This window comes from Hypanus sabinus, chromosome 3 (genome assembly GCF_030144855.1).
Source record: "Hypanus sabinus isolate sHypSab1 chromosome 3, sHypSab1.hap1, whole genome shotgun sequence".
Lineage (NCBI taxonomy): Eukaryota > Metazoa > Chordata > Chondrichthyes > Myliobatiformes > Dasyatidae > Hypanus > Hypanus sabinus.
Window position 1 is genome coordinate 90,596,611 of NC_082708.1, and position 15,247 is coordinate 90,611,857.

At 40.1% G+C, this 15,247-nt stretch overlaps 1 protein-coding gene across 1 annotated transcript in view; it reads left to right on the forward strand.

Annotated features, from left to right (window-relative positions):
- The window catches only part of myo16 (myosin XVI), a 502,924-nt gene that overhangs the window by 351,872 nt on the left and 135,805 nt on the right, over positions 1–15,247 (forward strand). The window contains exons 20-21 of the mRNA XM_059963452.1: positions 894–966; positions 3,583–3,735. Coding sequence (XP_059819435.1) covers positions 894–966; positions 3,583–3,735 — 226 coding nt within the window. The remainder of the gene's footprint in view (positions 1–893; positions 967–3,582; positions 3,736–15,247) is intronic.

The window sequence follows — 15,247 nt, forward strand, 5'->3', positions numbered from 1 at the left end:
CAAACAGTCCATCAAATGTAGCAATGACATTAGAAATAGAACAAAACCAAAGAAATATTTTTCATTAACTTAGGAAGTTCTGTCTGCACCATAAATTATGGAAATTTTTGCCAGAGCAACTTTGATATTCTTACATTAAGGCACCATTGTGTTGAGTATTAAAATTACTTTTCTTTTAACCAAATTAACTAAAATTCTCTAAATTAAAATAAAGTCTTTAGGATTAGTTGGAACAGTGACTACATAGTGATTTTTTAACCTGCCAATGTTAATGAAGCCAGTAAAAATGTCAACTTTTTGGTAAACTGCAAAAGGAAATATTTTAGTTTTGATGTTCTCCAACTTCCAGTAATTTTTCCAATCTTCCCATTAGTCGATTTCCCTCTTCAATTCTCCACTCTGGCTCGCTTCTTACCTCTTCTCTTCTCCTCACCTGCCTATCACCTCCCTGGCGCCACTTCTCCTTCCCTCTCTCCCACAGTCCACTCTCCTCCCCTATCAGATTTTTTCTTTTCCAGCCCTTTACCTTTTCCACTAATCACCTCCCAACAGCTTAATTCATCATCCCTTCCCCACCCACTTGGCTTCGCCTATCACCTTCTAACTTGTATTCTTTCCCTCCCCCCACCTTTGTATTAAGGCTTCTTCCCTATTCCTTTCCAATCCTGATGAAGGTACTTGACTCAAAACATCAACTGTTTACTCATTTCCATAGATGCTGCCTGATCTGCTGAGTTCTTCCAGCATATTGTGTGTACAGCCTTGCAAGTTCTTATTTATTTAAAGAAATTTGATCTTGCAAACTGTAAAGTCTATGGCAATGTTTCTGTCAATAATAATACTATTTAATTTCAACTATATCAATGTTATCACCTCTTGTCTTCTGCTCATAGCAGTTCAGCTCTTGAAATTGGAATATTGGATATCTTTGGCTTTGGAGAGTTCCAAAAGAATGGTTATGAACAGGTGGGTAGCCCAAGTGGAAACAACAACATATACCATGGATTTTGGTTAAATATTTGCACCTTGATGGTGCTTTATAACATATTAAAGGATATTCTCAATAGCAAAATCTCCACTTTGATGGACAAGAAACAGAATCAATATTCATCTTCAGCAAGACTTGGATCAGTAACATTAAACTATTAATGATTCCTTGGTGACGATTTTTAGACATCTGTAAAATTGATTTTAAAAAACTCAGAAAAAATTATAATATATGATATTATATAATTAGCTCAATTGGTTTTATCTTGTGATGGCCTAAGAACCAACACAAGACCCAAAGACATAGGAGCAGAATTAGGCCATTTGGCCCATCAAATCTGCTCCACCATTCCAGCATGGCTGATCCTTTTTCTCCTCCTCAGCCCCACTCACCAGCCTTCTCCCTGTAACCCTTGATGCCATGTCCAATCAAGAACCTATCAAGCTCTGCCTTAATACGCCCAATGACCTGGCCTTCACAGCTGCCTGTGGTACCAAATTCCACAAATTCACTACCTTCTGGCTGAAGAAATTTCTCTACATTTTTTTAAATGGGTGCCCCTCTATCCTAAGGCTGTGCCCTCTTGTCCTTGACTTGCTACCATGGGAAACAACTTTTCCATATCTAATCTGTCTAGGCCTTTGAACCTTTGGAAATTTTAATGAGATCTTCCATCATCTTTCTAAATTCCAATGAGTACAGACCCAGAGCTATCAAACGTTCCTTGTATGATAACTCTTTCATTCCTGAAATCATCTTTGTGAACCTCCTCTGAACCCTTTCCAAAGCCAGCACATCTTTTCTTAGATAAGGAGCCCAAAACTGTTCACAATACTCAAGGTGAGGCCTCACCAGTGCCTTATAAAGCCTTCGCGGCACATCTCTGCTGTTGTATTCCAGACCTCTTGAAATGAATGCTAACTTTGCATTTGCCTTCCTTATCACTGACTCTACCTGAAAGTTGATCTTTAAGGTGTTCTGAACAAGGACTCTCAAGTCCCTTTGCATCTCACATTTTCGGACTTTCTCCCTGTTTGGAAAATAGTCTGCACATTTATTTCGACTACCAAAGTACATGACCATGCATTTTCCAACATTGTATTTCATTTGCCACTTTCTTGCACATTATCCTAATTTAATTCCTTCTGCAGCCTACCTGATTCCTCAACATTACCTGCTCCTCCACCAATCTTCGCATTATCTGCAAACTTGGAAACAAAGCCATCTGTTCCATCATCAAAATCATTGATATGCAGCATAAAAAGAAGCAGTCCGAGCACCAACCCCTGCGGAACACCCCTAGTCACTGGTAGCCAACCAGAAAAGGATCCTTTCATTCCCACTTGCTGCCTCCTATCAATCAGCCAATGCTCTAAACATACCACTAACTTTCCAGTAATACCATGGGCTTTTAACATGGTAAGCAGCTTCATATGTGGCACCTTGTCAAAGGCCTTCTGAAAATCCAACATCCACTGCATCTGTTTTTCTGTCAAAGAATTCCAACAGGTTCATCAGACAAGATTTTCCCTTAAGGAAACCATGCCAACTTTGTCCTAACTTGTCCCGTGTCACCAAGTATTCCATAACCTTATTGTTAACAATTGACTCCAATATCCTCCCAACCACTGAGGTCAGGGTAACTGGAAATTTCCTTTGTGCTGCTTTCCTTCTTTCTTAAGGAGTGGAGTGCCAGTCCTCTGGCACCATACCAAAGTCCAATGATTCTTGAACGATAATTCCTAATGCCTCCACAATCTCTACTACTACCACTTTCAGTGAGGTACCACTACCCTAGAGTGCAGTTCATCTGGTCTGGGTGTCTTATGTACCCTTAGGTCTTTCAGCTTTTTAAGCATTTCTTCCTTGTAATAGTAACTGAGCTCACTTCTATTCCCTCACATCCTTCAACATCTGGCACACTACTAGTGTCTTCCACAATGAAGATTGATTCAAAATACTCATTTCGTTCATCTGTAATCTCTTTGGCCTCATTTTCTAGCGGTCCTACATCCACTCTCTTCTCTATTTATTGCATACTGGATAAAGCTTTTACTTTGATATTTTTTGCTAGCTTGCTTTCATATTTCATCTCCCCCCCCCCCCAATGATTTTTAGTTGCTCTCTGTAGGTTTTTAAAAACTTCCCAATCCTCTATCTTCCCGCTAATTTTGGCTTTGTTGCATGCCCTCTCTTTTGCTTTTACATTAGCTTTGACTCTCCTTGTTAGCCACAGTTGTACTATTTTGCCATTTGAATATTTCTTCATTTTTGGATACACCTATCTTGCACCTTCCTAATTTTTCCCAGAAACTCACCCCACTGCTGTTCCGCTGTCATCCTTGCAGTGGTATTTTGGAATGGGTTTTAACATCCATTAAAAGCATTCCAAGTTATAGGTGAGTAGTTATTGGAGAAATCACATCAGCCTCATGCCTATTCCCAGTAGAAAAAGCCCTTACCAGTTAAACATTGCAACGTATTTTTAAAGAATAAAAAAAATGTTATTAAAAGACTAACATTTCATTTTTTCACTATTATTGCAATTATTAACAAATGCTGAAAAAATTGACAGGAATTTCTCTGACCTTCAGCTTTGTATCAACATGACTAATGAGAAGATTCATCAGTATATACATGAGATTCTTTTCCAATGCCAGCAAGAAGAAAGTGTGCAAAAAGGAATTACCATGGAAACAGCCAACTCTCTGGGAAACCAAAAAGCAATTTTGAACTTCTTTTTTCAGGTACACTTTGAATCTTTGCATTGATGTTAATAATGTAATTTACAGATGGTTGTTGCAGATGGTAGTAAGATTTAGAAATAACAGGAGACAATTTACTCATTATAGCTGTTTTATGGCAAAGCTACTTTTGGTTCAGATCTCAACCAAATGTCATTTCCTGTTGAATTAGAGAAAGGATTTCTGTTTGAGAGTCCCTGAATGCAGTTGGCCGAAAACACTACAGATATAGTGCAACCAACATCATTCTGTAAATTGGTTGGTAATAAAGAGGATATATAAGGCACATTTCATAAAAAATGGCATCTATGTTACCAAGGAAAATTTCTGTCATACTGAACTGAGATGACAGAATTGAATTTCTTTTCTGGTTCAGATTTAGTCCTGCACTTCTAACCCTGCCCCATAAGAGCACAATAAATCAAGAGTTCAAATTTTAAGGAAAAATTAGTGGAAAATAAAGTTGTGTGAGACATATCAGCTGGCTCCTGGATATCAGAGAATTGCATAATTCTGTGTGTATTTAATGAAGAACTTAAGTTCCCAAAGTGGTTCCGGAGTGGTTCACCCGGACAGGAAGTGACGTTGATGAACAGGTCACACACACTTTTGGCGGTCTGAGGGTCCTGAGTAAGATGTGGTCAAGCTGAAGCCATTCTGTAGATCTATAAATACAATAGCTAACCAAAACCATATAACCATATAACAATTACAGCACAGAAACAGGCCATCTTGGCCCTTCTAGTCCATACCGAATGCTTACTCTCACCTAGTCCCACCGACCTGCACTCAACCCATAACCCTCCATTCCTTTCCTGTCCATATACCTATCCAATTTTACTTTAAATGACAATATTGAACTAGCCTCTACCACTTCTACTGGAAGCTCGTGCCACACAGCTACCACTCTCTGAGTAAAGAAGTTCCCCCTCTTGTTAACCCTAAACTTTTGCCCCCTAAGTCTCAACTCATGTCCTCTTGTTTGAATCTCCCCTACTCTCAATGGAAAAAGCCTATCCACGTCAACTCTATCTATCCCCTTCATAATTTTAAATACCTCTATCAAGTCCCCACTCAACCTTCTATGCTCCAAAGAATAAAGACCTAACTTGTTCAACCTTTCCCTGTAACTTAGGTGCTGAAACCCAGGTAACATTCTAGTAAATCTTCTCTGTACTCTCTCTATTTTGTTGACATCTTTCCTGTAATTCAGTGACCCGAACTGTACACAATACTCCAAATTTGGCCTTACCAATGCCTTGTACAATTTTAACATTACATTCCAACTCCTATACTCAATGCCCTGATTTATAAATATACCAAAAGCTTTCTTCACCAACCTATCCACATGAGATTCCACCTTCAGGGCACCATTATTCCTAGATCACTCTGTTCTACTGCATTCTTCAATGCCCTACCATTTACCATGTATGTCCTATTTTGATTATACCTACCAAAATGTAGCACCTCACACTTATCAGCATTAAACTCCATCAGCCATCTTGCAACCCACTCTTCTAACTGGCCTAAATCTCTCTGCAAGCTTTGAAAACCTACTTCATTATCCACAACGCCACCTATCTTAGTATCATCTGCATACTTACTAATCCAATTTAACCACCCATCATGTTTTTACCCATGCAAGTTTGTCTTTGTTAAAGAACAAACTTATGGTGTCAGAAGTCAGCATGAGATCCAAATACAAAGCATAACTGAATACCATGAGCAACTAACAAAGAGAAGCTAGGTTCTGAGGGAGAGAAGCTGCCAACAAGAGAGTCCACTGTCTCGACGTTCACCGAGAAATTCGGGTGAGAAATGTAAGAAAAATTCTGTTATGGATAACCTAAGTCCACCCACAGCTATGCAGCTTACTAGTAATCTAGCTGGTAATTGGAAATGCTTCATATTAGTGATTCAATATATATTTAGTGATGAGTAGAGGTGGTGGAGCAGAAGAAAATTTGAAAGTGTTTATCTTTCTCCACATAATTGGTGAAGGTGCTTTAGATATCTATAACGGCTTTCAGCTTGACATTGGACACTCTGATGAAAACATTTGAGGAGTATTTTGTTCCAAGTAAAAACATTGCATTTGAGAGATATGAGTTCTTCTGTGAAAGAAAACAAAATGTCAGCTTTGTCCAGTACATAGCTGAGCTTCACACTCTGAGCAAGTCCTGTAAGTTTGGAGATTTGAGAGTCTCACTCGTCAGAGTCATAATGGTCTGTGGAATCCCAGATAATGGACTGCTGCATGAAAAAGATCTGCCACTGTAAAAGGCTGTGAATACATGTTGGGCAGCAGGAACTACACAAGCTCAAGCTAATACACTGCACCAAACAGATGCTGTGAAAACAGAGGAGCAGCACACAGGTTTTTTTTCCCAAAGCAACAGCAAAGCAAAGAGGTAGGATCATACAGTAAAAGCAGCAAATGTGGAGGTAGGCTCATCCCAAAGACACATCCTGCTCTGAAGTTGAAGAGAAAAAATAAAAAGGAAGATGCCGAGACTACACTCGGTCAGAACAACAGCAACACAAACCAACAGGAGGAGTTGCTAGCTATGATATGCAGCCAACAGAGGGAGCTCTGTGAATTGAGACCGAATCAGTTGGAACATATGCAAAGACTCACTGATCACAATGATGTAGTCCAGGGCTCCGTTCTGAGTCACGCGGAACAAATTATGGTCACAGAGCAAGAACAAGATCAGAGATGAACAGATAGGATCTTGGCAAAAGGATGTAAAAGAAATGAATACAGATCGGAGTTCTCAAAAGGACATTTCTATTAATGCAGCAAAAGAAAGCACGATAGTTGTGGAAGCAAATAGCAGTCCAAAACATATTAAGCCACCACAGAGACAGATTGAAGGTGGGTAAGTGAATAAGGGACAGTATTTGCTTATTACAATTGAGTTAATGTATGTATCTTTGTTATTATTGTATAGTATAATAATAGTATTATTATTATAGTATTATTGTGTCCTGTAGATTTATGAGGACATACTATTATGCTTGTTTTCTTTAAAGGGGAAGATGGGTTAATATGTGTGTACATAATAAAGAATTTTAGTGCCCCGTGTGCAATGCAGGTGATTCACCTGAAGCTGGAAGGGATGTTGGTGAACAGGATACACAAACACACACATATGCTCTTGATGGGTTGGAAGTCCCAAGTAAAATGTAGTTGAGCTGATTCAGAATCAGGTTTAATATCATCAGCATACTTTGCAGCAGTACAATGCAATACATGATAAATATTTTCTTAAAAACAATTACAGTAAGTATATACAGTAAATGTATATTAAACAGTTAAGTTAAAATAAGTAGTGTAAAAAACAGAAATAATTTTTTAAAATGTAGTGAGGTAGTATTTATGGGTTCAATGTCCATTTAGCAATCGGATGGCAAAGGAGAAGAAGCTGCTCCTGAATCACTGAGTGTGTGCCTTCAGGCATCTGTACCTCCTTCCCAATGATAACAATGAGAAGAGGACATCTCCTGGTGGTGGGAGACCTTAATGATTTATGCCACTTTCCTGAAGCACCATTCCTTGAAGATGTCCTGTAACTACAGAGGCTAGTACCCATTATGCTGATTAATTCAATGACTTTCTGAAAGTTACTATTGATCCTGTGCAGTAGCCTCTCCAATATCAGATGGGGATGCAACCAGTTAGAATGCATTGAGCATCTATACATGTTTTAGAGTGCTTTAGGTGACAAACCAAAAATCCTCAAACTCTGAATGAAATATAGCCATTGTCCTGCCTTCCTTATAGCTGCAGCCAAGTTAGGTCCTCAGAGATATTGATACTTTCTCTCTCTCCAACTTCTGATCCCTCTATTAGGAGTGGTTTGTTTTCCCTTGTTTCACCCTATCTGAAATCCACAATCAGCTCGTTGGTCTTACTAATGTTGAGTGCAAGGTTGTTACTACGACTCCTCTCAACTAGCTGGTATATCTCATTCTTGGACGCCCTCACATCACCATCCAAGATTCTGCCAACAATCATTGGAAAATTTATAAAGAACATTTAAGCTAAGCCAAGCCTCTCAGTCATGGGTGTATGGGTGTAGAGAGAGTAAAACAGTGGGCTAAGCACACATCCCTGTGGTGCACTAGTGTTGATTGTCAGTGAAGAGGAGCTGTTATTTCCAGTCTGCAGACTGTGGTCTTCCAGTTAGGAAGTTGAGGTTGCAGTTGCAGAGGGAGGTACAGTGGCTACAGATTCTGTAGCTTTTGAATTAGGACTTTGGGAATGTTGGTATTAAACACTGAGCTATAGTCAATAAACAACATGCTGACACAGGTATTTGTATTGTCCGGGTGTTCCAAGAACTAATTATGAATAGTTATGGTATATTGTCAAATAAGGAAAAGAATTGTTAAGTCTGTATCATCTTTCACACACCTAGACAACTCTAGTGCTTTACATTGAACTAATTAAAGATAGGTAAAATAAGTAGTTTAGAAAGGTTATGTTCAACAAACAGTAATCTATGAATTTTAATGATATTGGGTGGAAGTAAAATAATGGCCAGAACAATAGGGGAGAACTCCATTATGTCAATATCTAAAATCAGTTCCATTAATTACAATAAGATCAAGTGCAAGATTTTTTGAATTATTTGATTTATATAACCATATAACAATTACAGCATGGAAACAGGCCATCTCGGCCCTCCTCGTCCGTGCCGAACGCTTACTCTCACCTAATCCCACTGACCTGCACTCAGCCCAGAACCCTCCATTCCTTTCCTGTCCATATACCTATCCAATTTTGCTTTAAATAAAAATACCAAACCCGCCTCTACTACTTATACTGGAAACTCATTCCACACAGCTACCACTCTCTGAGTAAAGAAGTTTCCCCTCAAGTTACCCTTAACCTTTTGCCCCCTAAGTCTCAACTCATGTACCCTTGTCTGAATCTCCCCTACTCTCAATGGAAAAAGCCTATCCATGTCAACTCTATCTATCCCCTTCATAATTTTAAATACCTCTATCAAGTCCCCCCTCAAGCTTCTACACTCCAAAGAATAAAGAGCTAACTTGTTCAACCTTTCTCTGTAACTTAGGTGCTGAAATCCAGGTAACATTCTGGTAAATCTCCTCTGTACTCTCTCTAATTTGTTGACATCTTTCCTATAATTCAGTGACCAGAACTGTACACGATACCCCAAATTCGGCCTCACCAATGCCTTGTACAATTTTAACATTACATTCCAACTCCTATACTCAATGCTCTGATTTATAAAGGCCAGCATACCAAAAGCTTTCTTCACCATCCTATCCACATGGGATTCTGCTTTCAGGGAACTATGCACCATTATTCCTAGATCACCCTGTTCTACTGCATTCCTCAATGCCCTACCATTTACCATGTATGTCCTATTTGGATTATTCCTAGAAAATGTAGCACCTCACACTTATCAGCATTAAAATCCATCTGCCATCGCTCAGCCCACTCTTCTAACTGACCTAAATCTCTCTGCAAATTTTGAAAACCTACTTCATTATCCACAACGCCACATACCTTAGTATCATCTGCATACTTACTAATCCAATTTACCACCCCATCATCCACATCATTAATGTAAATGACAAACAACATTGGACTCAGTACAGATTCCTGAGGCACACCACTGGTCATCGGCCTCCAATCTGACAAACAGTTATCCACCACTACTCTCTGGCATTACTCCCATCCAGCCACTGTTGAACGCATTTTACTACTTCAATATTAATAAGTAATGATCGAACCTTCCGTGCAGACCCTTGTCAACGGCCTTACTGAAGTCCATATAGACAACATCCACTGCTTTACCCTCATCAACTTTCCTCATAACTTCTTCAAAAAATTCAATAAGATTTGTCAAACATGACCTTCCCCGCACAAATCCATGTTTACTGCTCCGAATCAGACCCTGTCCATCCAGATAATTATATATACCACCACTAAGAATACTTTCCATTAATTTACCCACTACCCGACATCAATCTGACAGGCCTGTAGCGATGTGCTACATGAAATAATGACACGTAGTCGGTAAGCCGCATCGAGACTAGTTTATTCAGACTTCACGGCGCTGGCATTTAATCCCTAGCACCCACCCTCTCTGGGCAGAAATGACATCAGAGATGCATTACCAAAGTCTCTCCCCGTGCGCTGGCTATTTGTGAGTCGGTTTGCCTGCACAGAAAGTGGGTCACCACAGGCCTATAATTGCTAGGTTTACTCTTAGAACCCTTTTTAAACAATGGAACCACATGAGCAAGACCATCCCGCCGTTTCTAATGGCATTTGAAATATTTCTGTTAGAGCCTCTGCTGTTTCTACACTAATCACTTCAAGGTCCTAGGGAATATCCTGTCAGGACTGGAGATTTATCCACTTTTATATTCTTAAATGCATCAGCACTTCCTCCTCTTTAATTGTCATAGTTTCCATAACTTCCCTTCTTGTTTCCCTTACCTTATATAATTCAATATCCTCCACACATAGCTGTCCACTCTGATTCTCTAAGGGACCAATTTTATCCCTCACTATCCTTTTGCTATTAATATAACAGTAGAAACCCTTTGGATTTATTTTCACCTTACTTGCCAAAGCAACCTCCTATCTTCTTTTAGCTTTTTAAGTTTCTTTCTTAAGATTCTTTTTACATTCTTTATATTCCTCGAGCACCTCATTTACTCCATGCTGACTATATTTATTGTAGATCTCTCTCTTTTTCCAAACCAATTTTCCAATATCCCTTGAAAACCATGGCTCTCTCAAACTTTTAACCTTTCCTTTCAACCTAACAGGAACATAAAGTTTCTGTACCCTCAAAATTTCACCTTTAAATGACCGCTATTTCTCTATTACATCCTTTACATAAAACAAATTGACCCAATCCACTAATTCTAAATCCTTTCGCATCGCCTCAAAGTTAGCCTTTCTCTAATCAAAAATCTCAATCCTGGGTCCAGTCCTACCCTTCTCCATAATTATATTGAAACTAATGGCATTGTGATCACTGGACCTGAAGTGCTCCCCAACACATACCTCCATCACCTAACCTATCTCATTCCCTAACAGGTGATCCAAAACTGCCCCGTCTCTAGTCGGTACCTTTATGTATTGCTGCAAAAAACTATCCTGCACACATTTTACGAACTCCAAACCATCCACCCCTTTTACAGTATGAGCTTACCAGTCTATGTGTGGAAAATTAATATCTCCCACAATCACAACCTTGTGCTATATACAAATATCTGCTACCTCCTTGTAAATTTGCTTCTCCAATTCGCGCTCCCCATTAGTTGTCTATAATATACCCCTATAAGTGTCACTACACCTTTCCCATTCCTCAATTCCACCCAAATAGACTCCCTAGACGAGCCCTCTAATCTATCCTGCCAGAGCACCACTGTAATATTTTTTCTGACAAGCAACACAACACCTCCCTCTCTTGTCCCTCCGATTCTGTCACACCCAAAGCAACGAAATCCAGGAATATTTAGTTGCCAATCACACCCCTCCTGCAACCATGTTTCACTAATAGCTACAACATCATATTTCCAGGTATAAATCCATGCTCTAAGCTCATCCACCTTTCTTACAATGTTCCTGCCATTAAAATAAATGCATTTAAGAAATTCTCCACCTCTTCCTCTCTGTTTATCTCTAACAGTACAAAGAACTTTACTGTCTTCTTTTTCTTCCTTCTCCCATACATCTTTTCCTACACTCTGATTCCCCTCCCCCCTCATATCTCCTTTAAATCCACTGAAACCTCTCTAGCAAACCTACTTGCAGGAATATTTGTTCCCCTCCAGTTCAGATGTAAAACGTCCCGCCGGAACAGATCCCACCTTCCCTGGAAAACTGCCCAATTATTTATAAATCTGAAGCCGTCCGTCCTGCACCATGTCTTCGGACATGTGTTGATCTGCACTATCTTACTATTTCTAAACCCACCTGCGTGTGCCACTGGTAGCAATCCTGAGATTGCTATCCTGGAAGTCCTGTCCTTTAACTTGGCACCTTGCTCTCTAAACTCACCTTTCAGGACCTCCTCACTCTTCCTACCCACGTCATTGGTCCCTACACAGACCACGACATCCGGCTGCTCACCCTCCCTCTTGAGAATACTGAGAACTCGATCTGACATATTGCGGATCCTGGCACCAGGGAGGCAACAGACCATCCAGGATTCTCAATCTCTTCCACAGAATCTCCTATCTGTCCCCCTAACTATCGATTCCCCTATCACTACTGCTCTCCTCTTTTCTCTCCTTCCCTTCTGAGCTGAGGATCCAGTCTAGGTGCCAGAGACACAACCTCTGCAACTTGTCCCTGGTAGGTCATCCCCACCAACAGTTTCTAAAACGGTATACTTATTGTTGATGGGAATGGCCACCCGGGTGCTCTGCTCTTCCTGTCTATTCCCCTTCCTTCTCCTGACAGTCACCCAACTACCTGTCTCCTGACTCCTAGGGGTGACTCTCTCCCTGAAACTCCAGTCTATTTCTGCCTCTGCCTCTTGACTATTTCAGCAGAATATCTTTACAAACTCAGGCAAGAATAATTCTGCTGATAAGGCCATGATACATATAAAGTTATAGAATCATAGAGAACTACAGCACGGAAACAGCCTCTTTAGCCCATTTGCTCATCCATCCTGAACCATTTAAACTCCCTGTCCCATCAACCTGCATCAGGACCATAACTTTCCAATCCTCTGCCATCCATGTACCCATACAAACTTCTCTTTAATGTTGAAATCAAAATCACATCCACTAGCTGTGCTGGCAACTTGTTCCACTCTCTCATCACCATCTGAGCAAAGAAGTTTTCCTTCATGTTCCCCTTAAACTTTTCACCTTTTACCCTTAACTCATGACCTCTAATTGTAGTTGGGTTACCCAACCTCAGTAGAAGAAGCCTGCTTGCTTTTACCATATCTGTACCCCTCATTATTTTGTATACGTCTATCAAATCTCTCCTCACATTCTGTGGAATAAAGTCTTAACCTATTCAAACTCCTTATAACTCAGGTCCTCCAGCCCCAGCAACATCCTTTAAGTTTTCTCTGTACTCTTTCAATTTTACTCAAATCTTTTCTGTAGGTTAGAGACCAAAACTGTATACAATACTTCAAATTAGGCCTCACCAATGTCTAATGTAGCTGCAGCAAAACATCCTAACTCCTGCACGCAGTACTTTGATCTATGAAGGTCAATGTGACAAAAGCTTTATTTTCACCCCTATCAGTGAATAAGGTGACTCCACTTTCAATGAATTATTCCTGTATTCCTAGGTCCCTTTGTTCTACAGTACTCTTCAGTGTACGACTGCTCACTGTGTAACTCCTACTCTGGTTGGTCTGCCTAAAATGCAACACCTCACACCTGTTTGCATTAAATTCCATCTGCCATTTTTCAGCCTATCTTTCCTGCTGGTCCAGATCCTGCTGCAAGCTTTGATGACTTTCCTCACTGTCCTCTTCACCCCCAATCTTTCTGTCATTTGAAAATTTGCTAATGCTGTTAACCGCATTATCATCCAGATCAGTGATATTGATAAACAGCAACAGGCCCCGTACCAATCGCTGCTGCAGTTCTCAGGTCACAGGCCTCCAGTAGGAGAGGTAACCATCTACCAACACTTTCTGGGATCTACAAAGCCAACATCTAATCTAGTTTACAACCTCATCTTGAATGCCAAGTGACTGCACCTTTTTGATCAACCTCCCATGCGGTACCTTATCAAATGTCTTGCTGAAGTCCATGTAGACAATATCCACTGCCTTGTCTTCATCAACTTTCCTGGTAAATTCCTCGAACAGCTCTACAAGATTGGTTAGACACACCCAGCTACGTTGACTGTCCCTAATCTGTCCCTGTCTATCCAAATACTCATATATCTGGTCCCTTTGAATATCCTCCAGTTACTTTCCCACTGCTCATTGGCCTAAAATTTCCTGATTTATTTTTAAAGTCTTTCTTAATGAGTAGAACCACATTAGCATTCCTCCAATCCTTCGGTTCCTTACCTGCTAATCATGATTTAAGTATCTTTGCTTAGGCCTTTGCAATTTCTGCTCTTGCCTCCCACAGGATCTGAGGTTACACCTTGCTATTTGTCCACCCTAATTTGTCTCAAGACAGCAAACACTTCCTCCTCTGTAATCTGTATAGTGTCCAAGACCTCACTGCTACTTTGCCTCACCTCTACAGTCTGTGTCCTTCTCCCAAGTAAATACAGATGCAAAAAATTATTTTAAGTTCTTCCCCATCTCTTTTGACTCCATGCATAAATTACCATTCTGGTCTTCCAGAGGACCAATTTTGTCCCATGCAATTCTTTTGCTCGGAACATAGCTGTAGAAGATCTTAAGAGTCCCTTTCACCTTGTCGTCATAGCCCTCCTGAGTTTTTAAAAATGTTCTCTTGCATTTCTTATGTTCCTTGTGTACCTTATTTGTTCCTGTCTGGCTATACCTGCTATGCACTTCTAAGATCTAAGTTAAGTTTCTGTCTTTGACTTCAATCTCCTCTTGTAATAATGTCTGACATATTATATTACATCATAATTACTGTTGCTCCTAAATGTTTGCTTCTGATAACTAGCATACAAGCACATCTTACTTGTGTTGAACGTCAATACTAATCCACAGCCTGAATGCACTTCTTGCTGCCTTGGTAAATCAGCCATTATTATTAATTGATGAAAGATTGTAACACATTGTTGTGCTGAGGGACTTGGGAGTACTTGTGTATGAGTCGCAAAAGGTCGGTTTGCAGGTGCATCTGGTTATCAAGAAGGCGAATGGAATGTTGACATTCATTACTAGAGGGTTGAATTTAATAGCAGGCATGTAATGCTGCAACTGTACAGGCCACTGGTGAGGCTGCATCTGGAGTACTGCATACATTTCTGGTCTCCTTACTTGAGGAAGGATATACTGGCCTTGGAGATGGTGCAGAGGAGGTTCATGAGGTTGATTCCAGAGATGAAGAGTTAACCTATCAGGCAAGATTGAGTCACCTGGGACTATACTCACTGCAAATGAAAAGGATGAAAGGGAATCTTACAGAAGCATATACAATTATGAAAGGGATAGATAAGATCAGGGAAGTTTTTTCCACTGCTAAGTGAGACTAGTACTAGTACTTAAGATTTGGGGGCATAGATTTAAGATGGAATTAAGGAGAAACTGCCTTTTCCTAGAGAGTAGTAAATCTGTGGAATTCTCTGCTCAGGGAAACAGTAGAAGCTATCTTATTCAATATAAGGCACAATTGTATATTTTTGCAGAGTAGGAATACTAAAGATTATGGGGAAGAAACTGATAGGTGGATCTGAGTCCACAGCCAAATCAGCCATTATCTTATTGAATGATGGAGCTGGCTTGTTCAGACAGATGACCTATTCCTGCTATTTCTTCTGCTTCTTCCCCTTCCCATTGGGCCAGGGGTTAAAAATACCTGAAAGCACATACCATCAGGCTCAAGG